General features: G+C 36.2%; 1 protein-coding gene across 1 annotated transcript in view; it reads right to left on the bottom strand.

Moving 5' to 3' along the window:
* LOC126779437 (1-phosphatidylinositol 4,5-bisphosphate phosphodiesterase epsilon-1-like) overlaps window positions 1–21,410 on the bottom strand; it is a 93,553-nt gene that overhangs the window by 43,800 nt on the left and 28,343 nt on the right. The window contains exons 4-5 of the mRNA XM_050503359.1: window positions 11,506–11,648; window positions 4,991–5,164 (exon numbers count right to left, since the gene is read on the bottom strand). Coding sequence (XP_050359316.1) covers window positions 4,991–5,164; window positions 11,506–11,648 — 317 coding nt within the window. The remainder of the gene's footprint in view (window positions 1–4,990; window positions 5,165–11,505; window positions 11,649–21,410) is intronic.

Here is a 21,410-nt window from a genome sequence, read left to right on the forward strand (position 1 = left end):
AGTTGACTTTTTGTAGTTATATAGTTAAACTTAACAGCCTGTAAGCTTCATACTGCTGAGCAAATGCCTCTTCTTCCCTTGAATATTAGAGCGTATTCCACGCGCCGTTTTGTGAGCAATGTGGTTTGCATTTCTCACAACTGAAACTCGCAATCATCGTGTAGGTTTCAAGTCTCTAGCCCTAGACCATCAGGCTATCACTAGTATTAATTCAATCCATGTATTAAGTTGAATGAACTTTAATATACTTAGTAGGTATTCCTAATTGTGTTATCAAAATTTCAGCTTAATCGCTTGTGTGGAAGTTTTAGTTCATTTGCGAAATATGACCCAGAAGTAATAACGGTTGAAGTCAAATATAACGTTGTGAAGTCTAATTTTATCAGTATGCAGTCAGTAACAGCCTGTTAATGTTCCACTGCTAGGCTAAAGGCCTCCTCCAAGAGAGAGAAGTGCTTTTTCCACCACGCTGCTCTAATGCGGGTAGATGAATTATAAACACAAATTAAGCACCACTGAATTTTTATGTGCTCCAAAGTTACCAGCGCTCCAGAGCTCAAAACCTTATCCTCAAAAAAAAGGGAGCCTTAGCCCAGCAGTGGGGCATTCACAGGCTGTTACGACGACGACGACAATAATAAACACATACTAACTAAACGCTTTAATAGGTAGTAGGGCTTTGTGCGAGCCCGTCTGGAGAGGTACCCGTACGAAGTCTGTACGGACAGCTTGTGAAGTGCATGTTGCTTTCGCTTTTATAAAAATGTTTTTTTTTTTATAAAATAGATGGTCAAGTGGACCTGATGGTAAGGCACCACCGCCCATAAAAAATTCGCACTATTTAAGTAATGTAATGGTAGTATATGTCATGAGTGAGTGGTACCTACTCGGGTTTGCACAAAGGCCTACCACCTAGTGGCATATTAAGCTATATCTTTGAAATATGCAACATATTAACATAATAAATATATATATTCTATGTCCATAGTGAAAATTTAAATTCAAACGATATTTTGACAGTTCCAATAATCGGATGCGTAGTTTTTACGTGATAGGGGTGAAAACATACCGACAAAACATATATCTATGTAATAATATTCGACCATAAGGCCATTAGCACTTATACGCTTTACTCGCGACTTCGCCTTGTAGTTTTATCAAAATCGGTTCAGTGGTTTAATCGTAATTGCATGACCGACAGGCAGAGTTAACATAGATTAATATTATCTGCATGACATTAATCTCACTAATGCCCGCAGACCACGAAAAATTCGTTCTATGTTTTCATAGAGTACTTTTATAAATACATTTTTTCATTAAAATATTACGCTTATGAATGAAAGCTTGTGTGTGTAAAGCCGTCTGGGTGGGTACTACCCACTTATCACGTATTCTACCGCCAATCTGCAATGTCTAGTTTTCTTTGTGTAGTTTTGTGTTTCGGTGTAAAATATGAGTGAGCCAGTGTAATTACAGGCACAAGGAACTTAACATCTTAGTTTCAAAGGTTGGTGGCGCATTGGCGATGTAAGGGATGGTTAACATTTCTTAAAGTGATAATGTCTATGACCGGTGGTGACTATTTATTATCACCATAATATGCCTGCTTGCCTTTTTAAAAAAAAAAACATTTAAATTTTGGTCACAAAAATTGGACAGCTTTGCTTAGTGTACTGTATTTGAATACATTAGTTTGGGAACGAAGGTGTTATATCCCTTGTGCCTGTAATTACACTGGGTCACTCATATTTTAAGCCGGAACACAAAACCACATAAACAATACTAGACATTGCTGCTGTTGGTTGAACCCATTTAGATCTGACTCCAGATTCATTGACCAACTAAACCATAAATGTAATATTTTTTTTTACCAATAAATATTGCTACGGAGTTGACTATATAAACAATACTGTGTCCTCTTCTCTCCGATGTCAAATCAATGATGATAGATAGAGAGGAATCACTGTTTAACTGTTCGTTTATAAGTAAAGCTGTAAATTAGCTAAAAAGCCTTATTATTATGGTAAATTCATGAAAAAAAATTCATGCAAATGACATTCTTACGGACATGAGAACAACTCGACATATATATCACGCGATCTTGAACTCTATTCCGTATGAGAGAAGATTGAATTTACAAAATTTTCAACGAGTTCCACTCAAAAATATCTGGGCCAAGATCAGCGCCTCGTCCTACATTCGGAGGTAGCAGTTTTTAACCGACTTCTGAATAAGAAGATTGTTTTCAAGGGTTTAAGTGGTTCAGTGGAATTTAATTGTCGATTGTTGGTTCAAATACAAATAATCTTTAGAGATATATAATAGCCTATTCCAATTGAAGAAGGAATAAAGATAAACAAACCTTAGATCTATATATTCCACGCGACTTCTATATTACGCACGACAAACAGTTCTCGATTAATATAACTATATTTATAATACAATACTATTCCACTTAACTACTTATATACACTTTAACTTTACTTTCGAAGTTTCGGTTGTAACGTAATGATATGTCAGTGTATTAGTAATGTAGGCTGAAGGTAAAAATAGAACTGTACCATATTATTGTTTTGAAAAGAATATTTTATTTTAAAATAATATCACAGTAACAGCCTGTGGATGTCCCACTGCTGGGCTAAAGGCCTCCTCTGCCTATTTGAGGAGAAGGTTTTGGAGCTTATTACACCGTAACAGCCTGTGAATGTCCCACTGCTGGGCTAAAGGCCTCCTCTCCCTATTTGAGGAGAAGGTTTTGGAGCTTATTACACCGTAACAGCCTGTGAATGTACCACTGCTGGGCTAGAGGCCTCCTCTCCTCTTTTTGAGGAGAAGGTTTGGAGCTTATTTTATTACCACTACGCTTCTTCAATGCGGGTTGGTGGAATACACATGTGGCAGAATTTCAGTGAAATTAGACACATGCAGGTTTTCTCACGGTGTTTTACTTCACCGTATAGCACGAGATGAATTTAATTTATAATCACAAATTAAGCACATGAAAATTCAGTGGTGCTTGCCCGGGTTTGAACCCACGATCATCGGTTAAGATTCACGCGTTCTTACCACTGGGCCATCTCGGCATTACACTTTACACTCTGGTTTCCCTTCAAAACGTATAAATCTTTCGCCTTTATTACACCACTCCGCTCCAATGCAGGTTGGTAATATCTATGTATTATATAATTTAAAAAAGAGGACTCTGTTCTCGTTTGTGTATGTATGTAGGGTTATATGAAAAATAACGTTAGTTTGTATTTGACTCTCTGACGTTGAATTTCTCATACGCTTATAGGGTCGTATATAACAACACATAAAACCTCCAGTTTCAACTCACGACCATCGGTTAATATTCACGCGTCCTAACCACTGGGCTATCACGATTGTTGGACTTGTACTGTAGCGTTTAAAAAAAAAAGGACGCGTTACCTTTGATTGAACTATATAGTACTGTCAAGAATATATTTGAATGATAAATAGTTATGAGTATCACTTATTGGATATATTTATAAAATTGTATATTTTTTATTTTTGTATTATGTTTCTTAATTTTTTTAAGCTTCTTTTTTTGTATTTATGAACTGGTTTATGTTGGAGTCACCGACATAGCTTGCAAAATTAGCAGGCTGAAGTGGCAGTGGGCTGGTCACGTATGTTGTAGGACCGATGGCCGTTGGAGCAGACGAGTCCTAGAGTGCAGACCGCGAATCGGCAAGCGCAGCGTAGGGCGCCCTCCAGCCAGGTGGACCGACGACCTTAAGAAGGTGGCGGGCACCAACTGGATGCGGAAGGCGGAGGACAGGGAGCTTTGGCGCACCTTGGGAGAGGCCTATGTTCAGCAGTGGACAACGATTGGCTGTTGATTGATTGATTGATTGATTGAACTGGTTTCCATTTTGCATTCGCATGTTGTGCTTACTTTTAACTACACTTAGATAATAAGTTTTTATTAATTGTTCTCTAAATGTTGTAGTGTAAGTGATTGTAAATAAACTAATAAAAAAAACTAATAAAAAAAAAGATTTTTTTAATTATCAGCCGGAGTGTAATATATCGTTAGTAATAAATGCTTACATCTGAATTATATAAATAGATAACTATTATTATATATTTAACCATAACTATAAAGTATTCGATAATAAACATTTTAATATTATATATATTCTTTCTTAAAAAAAAAAACCATTTTTTATTTTTAATCATCGATCTAGACAAATAATTTTAATTGAATTGTATGTCGGTGATTCCAAAATAACTGTCTCTTTTTACGTTACGAGCCGGTTGGCGTGGTTGGTAGATACTTGATTTTTACGCCGAAGGTTGTGTGTTCGATTCCCACCCAGGACAGACATTTGTGTGCATTAACATGTCTGTTTGTCCTGTGATTGGATGTAATTATCTATATAAGTATGTATTTACAAAAGAAAAGCAGTATATGAAGTATATCAGTTGTCTGGTTTCCATAGCACAAGCTCTGCTTAATTTGGGATCAGATGGCCGTGTGTGAATAATTTCCCAGGATATTAATATGACTATTGCGAGTTACCGAAACTGACCCAACCATTTTTGATTCTTTAAAAGAAATTATAGGAAAAGTGACCTCAAGTATTAACTGCAGCAGTAGCAGCAGTTTGTGCAAACCCAAAAATATAAATTCCTTTTATTTTATCTCCATAAATAACGCCGTAAAGCTTTTGACTTATATGCTAGATTTTTATATATTTTTTTATTTACTCATAACTCAACGAATTCCGGTTAACAAAGAAAGAATTCCCGAACTACGACCCATAAAAATAAGGTATACATCTGTTTCCTGACTATAGAAGTTTGTTTTTATGACATAATTTGTACGTGATATAAAGCGTGTTCCGTTTGAGGCTGAGCAGTTTTATCTTAAGTGCTGTTTGTCCTGATAACTATTCAGAAAATGTTGCCAGTATTGGTTTATTGCCAATATTTATGGATAGTAGTTGCCATAAAGATAACTTACCTTAATTCTCTTAAAAAAGCTCCAAAAAAAGGTATCAGCCTGCACTCCGGCATAGCGAGAGCACGGCCCAGAGCCCTCTCGTACTCAGCGGAGAGCAGCGCTGCGGAGAGGAAGTCCAGCGTCGGTAGCGGTTCCTCTGATATGCTCAGCCAGAACGTCTTCAGTTTGTGTGACCTGATGAATAATTACATTTGCTTAGATCAGAGTTCTACACTGATCACTTGGGGCTTTTACTTCTATATTGAGCAATTTTATATTGAGTGGCTTTTACACACAATGGACATTGTTCTTTTCGCATTTCGAGTGATCAATCTCAATCAAAGTCAAAGTCAAAAATCTTTATTCAGTATAGAAGCGTTACACTTGCCAATTGATTGTCATAAATCTACCACCGGTTCGGAAATAAACACCTCAGACCTGAGGACCGGCAAAAGAAACTCAGCGGGATTTTTTTTTATATCTCACATTTACAATTATAAGTAATATATAACAATAGCTCATTTTTTTAAATTTGAAATAACCTGGAGGCGTTTCTTTCATTCCCATGAATAAAATGATAAACAGGTTAACGTCCACTCAGATTTTTTTTTTCGAACTGTCCAGTTGCTGTTGGCCAGAGTGGCCTCTACAGCGTCACCGGGCGGGGTGGGCGAGATGAACTCAACCGGATGTTGGGAGCCGCACGCTCAAGAGACACAGACGTCCTTAGGGCGCCTCCTGTGAGGCCGGACCTCGGCTTAGGACGCTGTTGAAATCGGGAGGGAAAGACTTGTGCATTATAAACGCCGTCATACGCCTAAGCGTCGACGGGACGTAATGAATGAGGGTCGTCGACCCCGTCGGCGCGGTCGGTGTGTGTTTACTGTGTTACCTAACATGTTAACGTTGGCCGATGCAATCTTATCATCGGGGGCGACAAGGAGGTCTTTAGGGCGCCTATGAATCGATAGGGGAATCCCCTTAGATTATGAGATTTAAGAAATAGAGTGTAGCAGTATACGCGTCTATACTTGTTCACTATAGTATATCCCGTGTAGTTGGCTACACTTTTTTGAATATGGCTGCCGATCGTCGTCGCCGATCTATGTGCCTTCTTGTTCGATTATATTCAAAAATTTTCAAATTAAATTAGAAAATCCGGCAGATGTTGTCTTGTCTCTATATGTACCAATAATTCGATTAAATTCAATTTCTTTATTTACATACATTGAGTTACATTAGATATTAAATTATTGGTATGTACTTTACACGAAAAGAGCACAGAGTAAAAACATATTTTTTATATATACAGTTACAACACGGCTCAATAGATGGCGCTGTTCATACCGACGCAACAGGTTACATAAAAGCATCACTGATTTGACTTTATTAATACTAAATTTTTGTACTGCAGAAGAGGGCTATTCGTACAACTTATAAGCTGGGTCCTAAAGATTCATTTAGATGTAAATTTAAAGAAATCAAAATAATGACTGTCGCTTCTCAATATATATTTGATAATTTTATGTATGTACGCAAAAGCATAAAAGATTTTCCTAAAAATTGTGACGTACATACTGTTAACACCAGGAACAAGTATAAACTTACAACCACTATTACCAGATTACACAGGGTTAGTAAGTCTTTTATGGGACAATGTATAAGCTTTTATAACAGGATCCTAGAAAACGTTCAAAAATATTCAATTGTGAAATTTAAACGAATCGTTAAGGAACGCTTGTGTGCTAAAGGATATTACACATCCGATGACTTTTTAAATGATTGCACACCCTGGGAATGAAACGATCGCCTCCAGGTTATCTCAAATAAAAAAAAAAGTATGTATAATTTGGCTAGTGTTGTATATGTATTGCAATTCTTGTAAAGAAATGAGATATAAAAAAATAAAAAAAACCGGCTGAGTTTCTTTCGTCGGTTCTTCTCAGGTCTGAGGTGTTTATTTCCGAACCGGTGGTAGATTTATGACAATCAATAAGCAAGTGTAACGCTTCTACTATATTGAATAAAGATTTTTGACTTTGACTTTGACTTTGACTGGGAGAATATTCATCTTAATATTATAAATGTAAGAGTGAGTTTGTTTATCTCTGTGTTACTAAATCAATCATTATGAAATTTTGAATACACGTTGTCAGAAGAAGACAGCATGATTTACATCACCACCTCTCATATGTAGGCGTAGCCACGGAAGAATACTAGTTAGGTAATCATTTATTATACGAAGGTCCATTCAGACATTGTATCACGGTCATTATTATCTGTACTGCTAAAGTACTTTAATATAATCCCGTTTCTTGATTTATCGCTTCTAATATGGGACATCTCCACATTCATCTCAACGTTTAATGAAAAGATTTAGGATGATATAGGTTAAAAATGTTCCTTTTTCATGGATGAGATAAGATGAAGCAGTTTATAAGAAAATAATAATGTTTTTTTTTTATTATAGAATAGGTAGGCGGACGAGCATATGGACCCCCTGATGGTGGTCACCAACGCCCATAGACATTGGCATTGTAAGAAATGTTAATCATCGCAACCTTGGGAACTAAGATGTTATGTCTTGTGCCTGAAATTACACTGGTTCAATCCCCTTAAAACCGGAACACAACAATGCCAAGTACTGCTATTTTGCGGCAGAATATCTGATGAGTGGGTGGTATCTACTCAGATGAGCTTGTACAAAGTCCTACCACCAGTAATAATAATTCAATTATCTATGTAAGTTGATTTTCGATAAATAAGTTGATTTTCGATAAGTCACTTTTGAAAAATGTACTTTTCAAAAGGCTCTTGCCTACTAGTATTATATATTTTGTTTTTATATCTGGAAGTGTTGGCCATTGATTTTTGTATATATAACAGCTAAAAAAATATTTGAAATAGGTACGCAGACAGATAAATGGTCACCTATGCACCGCCATATAGCAACGGCACAGTATACGCACCGCGAAAATTAAATTTTTAAAAAGTGATTTATTTGTGATACCAAAAAAAAAATCTACAAATTTCAACCTTAAAATACTTTGAGTGTAAATTATAGCTTAGAAGTTTATCAAAGCGAGAAGTTTTCAATGGAGCGGGCATTACAAAGAGTTTCGTCACACCTCCGCACTGTACTCTAATAGCCCTTGTAAAGCGTTGCGTCATAACGAAAAGAGTCGAGTCGAGCATTTCAAGTTATAATATTTATTTTAAAACTGTTAGTATTGTTGTTCTTTTATAAAATCGTTCAGTGTCCTGACAAAATTCTTTTGTTTTTTTTTTTTTTTTTTTTTTTTTTTTTAGAAAAGGAAGGCGGACGAGCATATGGGCCACCTGATGGTAAGTGGTCACCAACGCTCTTAGACATTGGCATTGTAAGAAATGTCAACCATCGCTTACATATCCAATGCGCCACCAACCTTGGGAACTAAGATTTTATGTCCCTTGTGCCTGTAATTACACTGGCTCACTCACCCTTCAAACCGGAACACAACAATATCAAGTATTGCTGTTTTGCGGTAGAATATCTGATGAGTGGGTGGTACCTACCCAGACGAGCTTGCACAAAGCCCTACCACCAGTAAAAAAGTTTTGTTTGGTTATATGGCTACCAAGATTTTTAAAATTGAATGAAGGTATTCGGTACGGTACTCGGAAGGTAGGTCTTTGTACAAGCCTGGCTTGGAAGGTGACACACATCGTTTATTCTACCGCTAATAGCAATACTTTAATTTACTGTACACCACACCACAAAGAGAAAAAAAAGAACATGTATACCGCCTAAATAAATGTACAATTATGGCGACCTTATCGCTACATAGCGATCTCTTCCAGGCAACCAACGGTGTAAGTAATTACAGATAGGATATGAGGTAGGTGGTGGTAATAATATTAATATTTAATTAAAACAAAACCAATAAACAAATGTAATTATAAAATACACATATAATAATAATAATAATAATAATAATATCCTTAGACATTTTTCACACACGGCCATCTGATCCCAAATTAAGCTTGTACAAAGCTTGTGCTATGGAAACCAGACAACTGATATACTACATATACTACTTTTCTTTTGTAAATACATACTTATATAGATAATTACACCCAGACTCAGGACAAACAGACATGTTCATGCATACAAATGTCTGTCCTGGGTAGGAATCGAACCCACAACCTTCGACGTAAAAGGCATGTATCTACCAACCACGCCAACCGGCTCGTCAATATTATATATCAATAAATAAATTATATTATTAGTACATACAAAATTACAAGTATATGATATAAATACATACTATATACAACAACGAATAAAACGATATGTTAATAATAATTGTTGTGCTCCATTTTAAAGGGCCAATATCCAACATTAACATAGAACAAGGCCCAAGGTTAATGGCACATTGTAAGGGAGGGCTAATATTTCTTATAGCGACAATGTCTATGGGCGTCAGTGACCAATTACTATGAGATCCATATGCCAGTCCACCTACCTATTAATAAAAAAAATGAAATAAACGTTTATGAGTAAATTACGCATGAGAAACTCTATTATGCATGTAAATCGGATTGTCTTTTTTATGTTATAGGTAGGTGGACGGCCAATTGTGCCACCTTATTTTAAGTGGTCACCACCGCCCATAGACATTGGCGATGTAAGAAGTATTAACCATTCTTTCCATTACCAACGCGCAAGCAACCATGGGAACTAAGATGTTATGTGTCTTTTGCTTGAAATTACTCTGGCTCATCCTTCATCCTTAACACTCATCCTTAATACTAAGTATTGCTGTTTACCGGTAGAATATCTGATGAGTGGGTACCCAGACGGGTCTGAATAACACCCTAGGCGATGTAGAAAATGGTTAATATTTCTTAGTGCCAATGTCTATGGGTGCCGATGAATTTGAATTGCCAACAATTGAGTGACCTATTTGCCAGTCTGCAAACCTAATATAAATAAAATATATGTCAGTACATATTATACTTGTTTGCCTTTAAGGGCCGAAATGTAATATATACCTCCTTATATACCATAATATCTGTAAAATATTTCATGCATATAAATTATGATATGATTATCTATTATTGTGATCAAGTTAGTATCCTTGAAGGGGTCTTCCTGAAGTTCTGGAATCTTCTGCCAGCCTTCCTCTAACCACTTGCAATTATCAGCTGACGCTATTGAAGATAAGGGTTCTTTTTCTTCCAGCAGAAAGCAAGTGACGTCAGCAAGTAGTTTCCGCCGGCCTACAGTCTAGAACAGCTGAAGGCCGAAAGAAACCCCTGCTGACAACACTCTTGTCTTCTCGATCTTCACTTCTTTCTTCTATCTTCAAATCTAAACAAGTTTATAATAAACCAGCCCAGGAACCTTCGATGCAATATCTTACAAATATAAAAGCAATATTTTCATTTATAAAATAGGTAGGCGGACGCCTACGCCACTTGAGGGTAACTGGCCGCCAACGCCGACAGGTATTTGCAGCGTTGTTAGATATATTAATAATCTTTTACATCATCAATGCACCACCAACCTTGGTACTAAGATGTTATATCCGAACCGGAACACAATAATATTAAATCTTGTTTCGCGGTAGAATTGTAATGAGTGATACCTACCTAGACGACATTATAATGTATTCATTGAATTGTACCTCTTGTGAATGAATGAGTGAATGATTATATTATTTTGCTTTTCGAAGCCCTTCAAATTTCCTACACAGTCTTTTAAGTAGAGTGCTTTGGCACAAGGTCAACTTTATTCAATTTGGAGAGAAATACCTCACGCCTGATAAGAACCGATCGCGCGACCTTTCCTGCTACCCGACAAACGTAACTTGTGTTTTTTTATAGTTTAGGTTGGCGAACGAGCATCAGGTGGCCTATATCACCTGATGGTAAGTGGTCACCAACGCCCATAGACATTGGCATTGTAAGAAATGTTAGCCATCGCTTACATCACCAATGCGCCACCAAACTTGGGAACTAAGATGTTATGTCCCTTGTGCCTGTAATTACACTGGCTCACTCACCGGAACACAACAATATCAAGTACTGCTGTTTTGCGGTAGAATATCTGATGAGTGGGTGGTACCTACCCAGACGAGCTTGCACAAAGCCTTACCACCAGTAAGTAGTGTAATCAAATAATGTTCCTTTTGTAATTAAGGACTTTTAAATATCTCCTCTAAGGTTTTATACTAAAGATCACCATAACAGACCACTTACCATCAGATATAATTCCTAAAAATTTCTGATAAAATCTTGCGATCCATAAAGAAAAAAAATGGTGGTAGTGCCGAGGTGGTCACGATACACTCAATCGATGTGTAAATGTGAGCTGACCGTACTCACGCACACATTAATTAATTAATACCTTACAATGATGTCATCTTACGCTCGAAATCTTATGCTGATATCATCTTGCGCTCGAAGTCCCAGTTAGCCTATACAATGTATTGAGCGCTAAAATTTTTACAGATTACAAAAAACATTTCGTTATTATCTTCCTTCAAACTTACTTCAAACCAGCAACGATTTCCATGGCTCCGTTGAAATTTCCAATGTTCCAACACGTGAGTGCTACGCGCAGGATGCAGGCGAGGGTCGCTTTCCTTTCCTCGGAGCTCTGAGAGAGCACCAAATCCGTGACCCACGCGGAGACCTGGCAACAAGATACAAGAAGGTAAATTATTTTAAGCGAGATCTATTCGACGCGATACTTTTCGATAAAATAATAAAAAAAATTGATGTGAGGAGATAGAAATTCCTGTTGAATACAGGAATCTATTATTCAAATCAAATCAAATGTATTTTTTTCAAGTAAGCTTACTGTAAAGCGTTTTTCAACGCTTCAGAAAGCAGCCTCTAGCGAGAAGAAATGATAAGAATCGCGTAGTTGTTCTTTTTAAAATAAATCAGATTTACTATATGGTTAACTTTCACAATTATTGTTCATTAGTCCTGCGTTGAAACCCGAGCTTAAATCTAAATATCTTTAAAAATAATAATAAATGTTTATGTGTGTATATATTAGCCGAGATGGCCCAGTGGTAAGAACGCGTGAATCTTAACCGATGATCGTGGGTTCAAACCCGGGCAAGCACCACCGAATTTTCATGTGCTTAATTTGTGATTATAATTCATCTCGTGCTTGACGGTGAAGGAAAACATCGAGAGGAAACCTGCATGTGTTTAATTTCACTGAAATTCTGCCACATGTGTAATCACCAATCCGCATTGGAGCAGCGTGGTGGAATAAGCTCCAAAACCTTCTCCTCAAAAAGGGAGAGGAGGCCTTTAGCCCAGCCGTGGGACATTCACAGGCTGTTACGGTTATGTGTGTGTCCTTCAATATAAACGATACATGCAGACCCTTATTCTACTCGTGCAAAGCCAGGACGGGTAGCTGGTATTTAATATAAAAAATAGTTATTATATGTAAGCTATGTAATTTTAAGAAAGGTATGATTTACATAAATATGGTTTTGATTTGATTATTTTTATTAAAATGTAAGAAAATCAACAAGAGGGTAGTCAAATAAATTATAATTTAAAGTAGGATTAAGTGTTTTAAAAAGGGCGGTGTAAATTGATTTGCTCGCAGTTCGTTTGGTGCATTGGTAGCAAAATCAACTAAAGGTGAGGTTATTGTAGTATCTTTATATTCACTGTATTAAGGTATAATGTTATAATGTGGTTTACAATAATGAATATACTTAGTGACGTGTATGTCTTGTTTTATTTTAAAAAAGAATAGTAGATGTTTACATATACTTTAATAAAAAAATCCTATTCGAGTGTTTATTGTGTAAGAAAAACATTACTGTTACCGAACCATCGAGAACTTTCGATCGATCCGCACCAGTTGTTTCCGAACGGCCGTTCAAAGCCAAGAATTTACATAATCCTGCGTCGTGTTTATTCATGAACGTTGCAGTTTCGACGATTTCGCTTTTCGAGTTTGTAATTCGCTTGTTCGTGTGAATATGTCAAGACATGGTGACATTACAACCAGAAAGGGCAAGCCCGTATAGGTACCGCAACTCATCATATATTCTATGGCTAGGTAGCAATATAAATTGTTCTAAATGTAACCGAGACTGTTTACCGTTATCCACTTCTACAAACACGACGTTGCGGTATCGTAATCGTTTTAGATTCGTAGATTTGGCTGGCACCATGTTCATTGGTGATCCACATAAATGGATCAGTAACGACTCCTAACGTTGGAGCCGTTCGGTGATACGTTATATTTATAAAAAAGCCCATATGCCTCGGCCAACTTAATACGAAGGATTGCAAACATATCAGCCATTGGAATGCTTGGTGGAATAATCTTCAAACCTTCTTAGAAAAAAACTGAGATGGCCCAGTGTTAAGAACGCGTAAATCTTAACCGATGATCGTGGGTTCAAACCTGGGCATTTACCACTGAATTTTCTTGTGCTTAATTTGTGTTTATAATTCTAATCTCGTGCTTGACGGTGAAGGAAAACATCGTGTGGAAACCATGCATGTGTCTAATTTCATTGAAATTCTGCTACATGTGTATTCCACTAACCCGCATTGGAGCAGCGTGGTGGAATAAGCTCCAAACCTTCTCCTCAAAAAAGAAGAGGAGGCCTTAGCCCAGCAGTGGGACATTCACAGGCTGTTAGTGTTACTGTTACTTCTTAGCAAGCAGTGGGACATCAACAAGCTGTGCTTTTTTATAAACTTTTTGTGTATTTCTTATAAAGAAACTCGCGACGAATTATAAATCAAAACTATAAGCTATGTTTGCTGGAAGCTATCTAAACTTTAGCCGTCATCTTGAGTTGTACAGAAAATTTAAAGCGTTATTTCTCAGTTAATACACGACAACTTAAGTTTGTGTAACTTTCATAATATATTCAAGTTGCTTTATACTAGTATATGAGCTAGCAACGTCGTAAGAAATAACTATGGGTCAGCTGTTTTTATATATTCTTCTTATTGAATCTTGGTGTATCCATACCAGCCTATCTGGCTGGTGGGTCTTTTACTACGCGCATATTTATACAGGCGCAAATTTAGTATTTTGAATTTTTTAGGTAGAATTTATTTTATTTAGCAGCATAAAGTTAAATTGCAGTGTTAAGTTAAATAATTTTTTTTTATCGTTGTTAACTTCATCGTACTGTAATATTGAAATATTTATTATTAAGTCCAGAATAGCCTTTACGCAAAGAGCTGGAAATTTGCCATCCGTGTTTGACCTTCTTACTGTATATGATCTCTTGGTACATAAGACAATCGCTTCATAACCAAGATTGGAGTCATACGCGTTCGGTGAATTTGGACTTATTGAATTGGTATAGCTTTCGCATCATTATTAAATGTGTACTTCTTAACATATTTAAGTGTTACAAAATATAATATGTATAATTGTGTGCGTAAGTATGTGTGTGTGTGTCAATGTGTGTTGCGATGTACATAAGCCAAGGTCATGGTGTGCGTTTGTGCCTTTGTATGTATGGATTTGTTTATTTGAATTTTAATTCTATTAGTCTAGCTTTAAGCGGGAACAAATACATTTAGTTCACATTTTATTTTAATTTAAATATGTAAAGCGCACTGGTAAATTGACCATCGACCACTAATTTATTTTCAGTTACACTGGCTCACTCACCCTTCAAACCGGCGTACAACAATAAGTAACTAAGTATTGCTGTTTAGCGGTAGAATAAGCGATGATTGGGTGGTACTCAAACGAGTTTACCCAAAGCCAACCACCAAGTAAATTAATAATTTTGTTATAAGCTATTATTAATTTCTAGTAATTAACGGAATTGGTTGTTATTTTTATTATTTTTATAATAAATAAAAAGTTTCACCTTCTTTTGATAAATTCATATTAACTTCTTGTCTGGTAAAAATATAACATCGTTGTTCATCAGAGTCTGCTCTGTACTTTCGTATCGGTTATCGGCGATGCCTTTTGTTTCAGACATCTGGTGAGGACGAGACTATTGCAAAGATGTAAATAATATAAACAAACATAAATAAACTAGCGGTCCGCCCCCACTTCGTTCAGGTCGAACAATTATCTGTCTTATTGGATATTTTATAGGAATATTTTGTTAATATCTTGGGTTACATTATTGCATTTTTCATAGAGATTTCTATTTTTTTTTCAAAATAAAATACAGCCTATGTTACTTGCTAATAATGAAGCTTTCTGTAGATGAATGAATTTTTAAAATCTGTTTAGTAGTTTTTGAGTTTACCCGTTACAAACAAACAAACAAACAAACAAATAAATCTTATCTCTTATAATATTATAGTTTATTATTGTTGTGACTGCCTTATTGGTCTAGTGGTTAGATATAAGGCCACAGACCGGCCGTAAGCTGCAAGTCTTGGGTTCATTCCCAGGTCGGACATTTATCTAACACCATACATCGCAATTATAGGCTAACTAGCAATTATACAAAGTTAGTTTTTCTTAGTCTAATTCAACGTATTTTAATAATATCAACAAAAAAAGTGTATAAAAACATAAATTAGAGTAAAATGATACGTATAAAAATAAGTAGCTTACATTAAAGAAGAAAAATTATAAAATTTGAACTAAAATATTATGATAAAAAATTACAAAAAACCGCAAAAAACGGTATAAAAGGGATACTATTCGTAGCATTTTTACATGGAAATGTGTATGTGTGAAATGTACTGTGATAGTATTTTTTTTATTTTAACATTGTATGCTTTTATGTGCCCATTAAATAAATATATATCAGCCTCTTTGTAAAGTATATGTGGGAAGAGGTGCAATATTATTAAAATTGCGAATATCTAATGCACTACATATACATACGCACATAACACATTATAATAACATGATAAATTACAACGATTGGTAAAATTAAATATTATTTATAATAATAATAATAATATCTTGGGACATTATTCACACACGGCCATCTGATCCCAAGCTAAGCAGAGTTTGTATGGAAACCAGATAACTGATATACTACATATACTACTTTTCTTTTGTTAATACATCCTTATATAGATAATTACACCCAGACTCAGAGCCGAGATGGCCCAGTGGTAAGAACACGCGAATCTTAACCGATGATCGTGGGTTCAAACCCGGGCAAGCACCACTGAATTTTCTATGTACTAAATTTAATATGTGCTTAATTTGTGTTTATAATTCATCTCGTGCTTGACGGTGAAGGAAAACATCGTGAGGAAGCCTGCATGTGTCTAATTTCACTGAAATTCTGCCACATGTGTATTCCACCAACCCGCATTGGAGCAGCGTGGTGGAATAAGCTCCAAACCTTCTCCTCAAATATGGAGAGGAGGCCTTTAGCCCAGCAGTGGGTCATTCACAGGCTGTCACGGTCACGGTCAAGGCAACTAGACATGTTCATGCATACAAATGTCTGTTCTGGGTGGGAATCGAACCCACAACCTTTGGTGTGAAAGGCAAGTATCTATTAGCCACGCCAACCGGCCCGTCAATGCAATTATTATCCGGCCTGATGTTGCAACGCTTTGTCTGGGTGTAATTATCTATATAAGTATGTATTTACAAATGAAAAGTAGTATATGTAGTACATCAGTTGTCTGGTTTCCATACAAACTCTGCTTAGCTTGGGATCAGATGGCCGTGTGTGATTAATGTCCCAGGATATTATTATTATATTATTTACTTATTACAAAGATTTAGATATTTTCGGTAATATGAAAAAATTTAAAAATAAAATAATAATTAAAAATACTTAAAATTGTTTAGTTTAGATAGTTTACTTATGTTCTTGTCTTTATTCTAATTTATTGTTGTTATATAACGGTTTTTAATTAGCCTTTTTTAACTTCTGTTTGTTGTCGCTTAACTCTTATTTTGTGCATGCTGTTATCACCTATAAGTAAGATACCACTAGTCTTATTTTTTATTCATGTATCTGGAATGTTTTTAGTGTGTATTTTGTTGGTGATCTATATAAAAATAAATAAATAAATAAATTATAGATCAACGAAACGCGACCCGGATAGCGTTGCAATATCGCGGGATCAATCCTGGTTATTCCTCATGTTTCAAGCACAAGTTTAGAACCTTTGGTGGTAGCTGTGCAGGCCCGTCTGGGCCTACTGGCCACTTATCATATATTTTACCACCAAACCGCAATATTCATTTATCGTGCTCTAAATTGAAGAGTGAGCGAGTGTAACAATAGACTGTAATACAAGGGACAGTATATCTTAGTTCAAAATATTAGTGGCGCATTGATGATGTAAGAAATGATTTATGTTTTTACAATGCTAATGTCTATGGGTGATGAACATTTACCATCAAGTGACCCAATAACCCGTCCGACTTCCATTTTTATAAAAAAACACCCCTTCCAATTGCATGAAGCTTTTAACCACTGGGCCGTGTCGGCTCTCATCGCTATGATAATTGCCATAAATACACAAGCAGGACAATATGTCGAGTGTGTCATGTATTACATAGCACTGACTATTTTACTATATACATCTTCAATAAATAACTCCCATACCCACCACCAAGTAGTATCCACTTAAGGCGTACTGGGGGATCAATTTGCTTCGAATTACTATTGAAAATGGATCAGCTGTTCAAGACGTCCGTTCGCATTTAATATTACATATACAAGCTTACGAATTATACGATGAGGTATTTTATTTAATATATGGATTGAACTGAGATTTATTGATTTGAAACATCTATTGGCACCCTTAGGGGATAGAAAAAACTGTATGCCGTGACAGGAAACGACATGACGCTCTTATGCCGCCATACCCCCTCTCCACCGCCCTCTACTTCCTAATTTGTGTGTGGCGCGTACACTATATACTCCATTGTTATTTATTATAATAATGAAAAGCAAAAAATATTTTTTTATATTAACGAAATGTTATGTGTTTTTATTTATTTTACTAAATAATAGTGGGTTCAAACCCGGGCAAGCACCACTGGATTTTCAAGTGCTTAGGTTGTTTATGATTCATCTCGTGCTTAAAACATCATGACTAAACCTGCCTGTGTCTAATTTCACTGAAATTGTGCCGCATGTGTAGCCACTAACGCTTCTTAGAAGAGGAGGCCGTAGCCCAGCTTGGAACATTTAAAGACTTACTTAATTTGCCTGGTCGCATGATAGCCATGTTATCATTATTATGATCTCTTGCCATGGCTGCTGACAAAGACCCATAAAGGGTTAAGTATAAAGGACGTAAGCCTAATGCAGGTCAGAAAGACCTTATGAGGGAAAAGTATCCATGCTCCACGTCCCGATACAATGCGAACGACGTAATCTCCATCTGAATATTTCTCATGATCCGATTACAAAGAGCTGCGAATGTGTAGGGTGGGCACTATTCCTTGTTTACTCGGATAGTTTTATTTTGAACCATTATACGACTAGTGGTATAACTAAGTGGTAGGATCCTGTGCAAGCCCGACTTGGTAGCTTACTCATCAGATATTCTACCGCTAAACATCAATGTATATTGCTGTGTTACAGTTTGAAGGGTGAGTGAGTCAGTGTAACTACAGGCATGGGACTTAACATTGTAGTTCCCAACGTTGACGGCGCATTGGCGATGTAAGGAATGTTTAATATTTCTTAAATCTCCAATGTCTATAAGCAGTGGTGACCACTTATCATCAGATGCACCATTTACCTGTCCGCTTACCAATTTTTTATATATATAAAATAAATCGACTATCATTTTTATTGAAAACTTATGATGCACATATATGAATTTGAACCAAAACTTAACTGGAAATTGCGGGTTCAAAGCGAGACAAACAGAGAGAGAGAGAGAGAGAGAGAGAGAAAGATATGTACTGAACTCTTTTCTTTTTGTCTATTTAAATATATATGTTATATTAATATTGTGTGCTTGATTCTCGATTCGCAATTTGCGTATTTTTTTTTGTTATAGGACAAGCATTGAAAACCAATAAAAATAGCATATCTCAACATATATGGGGTATATATTTATATATAATTATACAATAAGAATTAAAAAAAGGATTTCGATTTGACTGTGTATGTATATGTTGCAGAAACCGAGGTACTTTGTGTAATATGTTCGTCCGACATGGTCAGTGTGCACGAGCGGCACGGTTGAGTGTTCTCAATACAATGACTCACGATAAGTCATGTAGCTGTCAAAGTGTTTTATGTCACTGTTAGTTTTGCCATCAGTAGTACACGAGCCAAAACTAAGACTTTATTTAATTACTATTATTTATCTTATGTATAAATGCTGTTGTTTATAAGCCTGTAGCTCTAAGATCCCATTTCAATTTGACTGGTATTGAAGAATGATAAGTTCTTAGCTTCGCCGAAAACGATCGGGGAAAGAGACAGCACTATGCGCACCTCCCCCCACCACACGTTTCACAATGATGAGGAAGGTACCGCTGACGTGAGAGACTCGCTTGTAGCCAGGAATCCAACATAGCATAGTCTCACTTTGCGGCGAGGGGACACGTAAAAGCGTTATACAGCGAAGCGTACGAATCACTTTTAAAATAATAAATTTAAACGAGTAACTATCTATACTATATTTACTGGTGGTAGGGCTTTGTGCAAGCTCGTCTGGGTAGGTACCACCCACTCATCAGATATTCTACCGCAAAACAGCAATACTTGATATTGTTGTGTTCCGGTTTGAAGGGTGAGTGAGCCAGTGTAATTACAGGCACAAGGGACATAAAATCTTAGTTCCCAAGGTTGGTGGCGCATTGGATATGTAAGCGATGGTTGACATTTCTTACAATGCCAATGTCTAAGAGCGTTGGTGATCACTTACCATCAGGTGGCCCATATGCTCGTCCGCCTTCCTATTCTATAAAAAAAAAAAAAAAAAAATCAAGATACGTACTGTGTTCTTAAGTATTTGTAAAAATATATTCGAACAAAATATTTTTTATAAAACTTACTGTACTTATACTTGTGTGACAGTTAACAATGGTCACCCTACCTGAAAGGTTACTCAAAGTATTTCCAGCAACCCTTACAGAGGATGTAATCTACTTGTAATGGGTGGGCATGGAGGGTTTAATCAAATAAAACAAACTTTCCATATAGGATGATTGAAATATTTAAATATTACACTTATCTTGATAGAATAGTTTTAAGGCTTTATGTTACTTGAATAACTCGATGGTCTAGTCTAGTGGTTAGATTGTGAGGTTGCAGATCTTGTGGTCCTAGGTTCAAATCTTGGTTTTGTGTATACTTTTCTTTTAAGAAATTCTATGTAAAAATTTGTATAATATTGAAGCGTTACCCGATACTTTTTGATTATCATAAATCTACCACCGGTTCGGAAATAAACACCTCAGACTGAGAAGAACCGGTGAAAGAAACTCAGTAGGATTATTATTATTTTTATCTCAATTTTTATAATGTATTTTATAATTAAATACTTTTTATTTTAAATGGCCTGGAGGCGATCGTTTCATTCCCAAGGTGTGTAATCATCTAAAATGTAATTGGTTTTGTAATATACTTTAACATACTTAACGATTCTTTTAAATTACACAATTTAATATTTTTGAACGTTTTCTGGGAGCCTGTTATAAAAGCGTATACATTGTCCCATAAAAGACTTGCCGTACCGCCGTAACAGCCTGTGAATGTCCCACTGCTGGGCTAAAGGCCTCCTCTCCTCTTTTTGAGGAGAAGGTTTGGAGCTTATTCCACCACGCTGCTCCAATGCGGGTTGGTAGAATTCACATGTGGCAGAATTTCAGTGAAATTAGACACATGCAGGTTTCCTCACGATGTTTTCCTTCACCGTAAAGCACGAGATGAATTATAATCACAAATTAAGCACATGAAAATTCAGTGGTGCTTGCCCGGGTTTGAACCCACGATCATCGGTTAAGATTCACGCGTTCTTACCACAGGGCCATCTCGGCTTACCTTGACGTATCTGATAGTAGAAGTTACTAAAAAATGCTTGTTTCTTGTGTTATCAGTATATAATAGTAGTAAAATTACAAGCCCGGGACTTGGAAAGCATGTAATGGTGCACGGATTATGAGAAATAGGGAATCGAGAGTGCACCTGTGTTGCGCACACATTTGCGCATTATAATATCTTCTGCGCAGTTGGCTAATCTCGCTTGAAATCCTACTTATATCTATAATTGATCTATCCAACGCAAACATATATTTCATATCGGACAGTTAGGTCCTGCGATTAGCGCGTTAGAACAAACTAAGTCTTCCACTTTATGTAAGATTAGATATAAGAAATACCGCTTTTTTTAGGTTTAAAGTTATATCATCAATTAAGTAATATAAACTAAAGTAAGGGTCGATATGAAAAGGTCTTCGTAGCCAAATCCATAGTGAACTTTTTGACAAATTTACTTAAAATTTTTGAAACCACCTACCCATCAGATA

Source organism: Nymphalis io, chromosome 29, assembly GCF_905147045.1.
Source record: "Nymphalis io chromosome 29, ilAglIoxx1.1, whole genome shotgun sequence".
Taxonomy (NCBI): domain Eukaryota; kingdom Metazoa; phylum Arthropoda; class Insecta; order Lepidoptera; family Nymphalidae; genus Nymphalis; species Nymphalis io.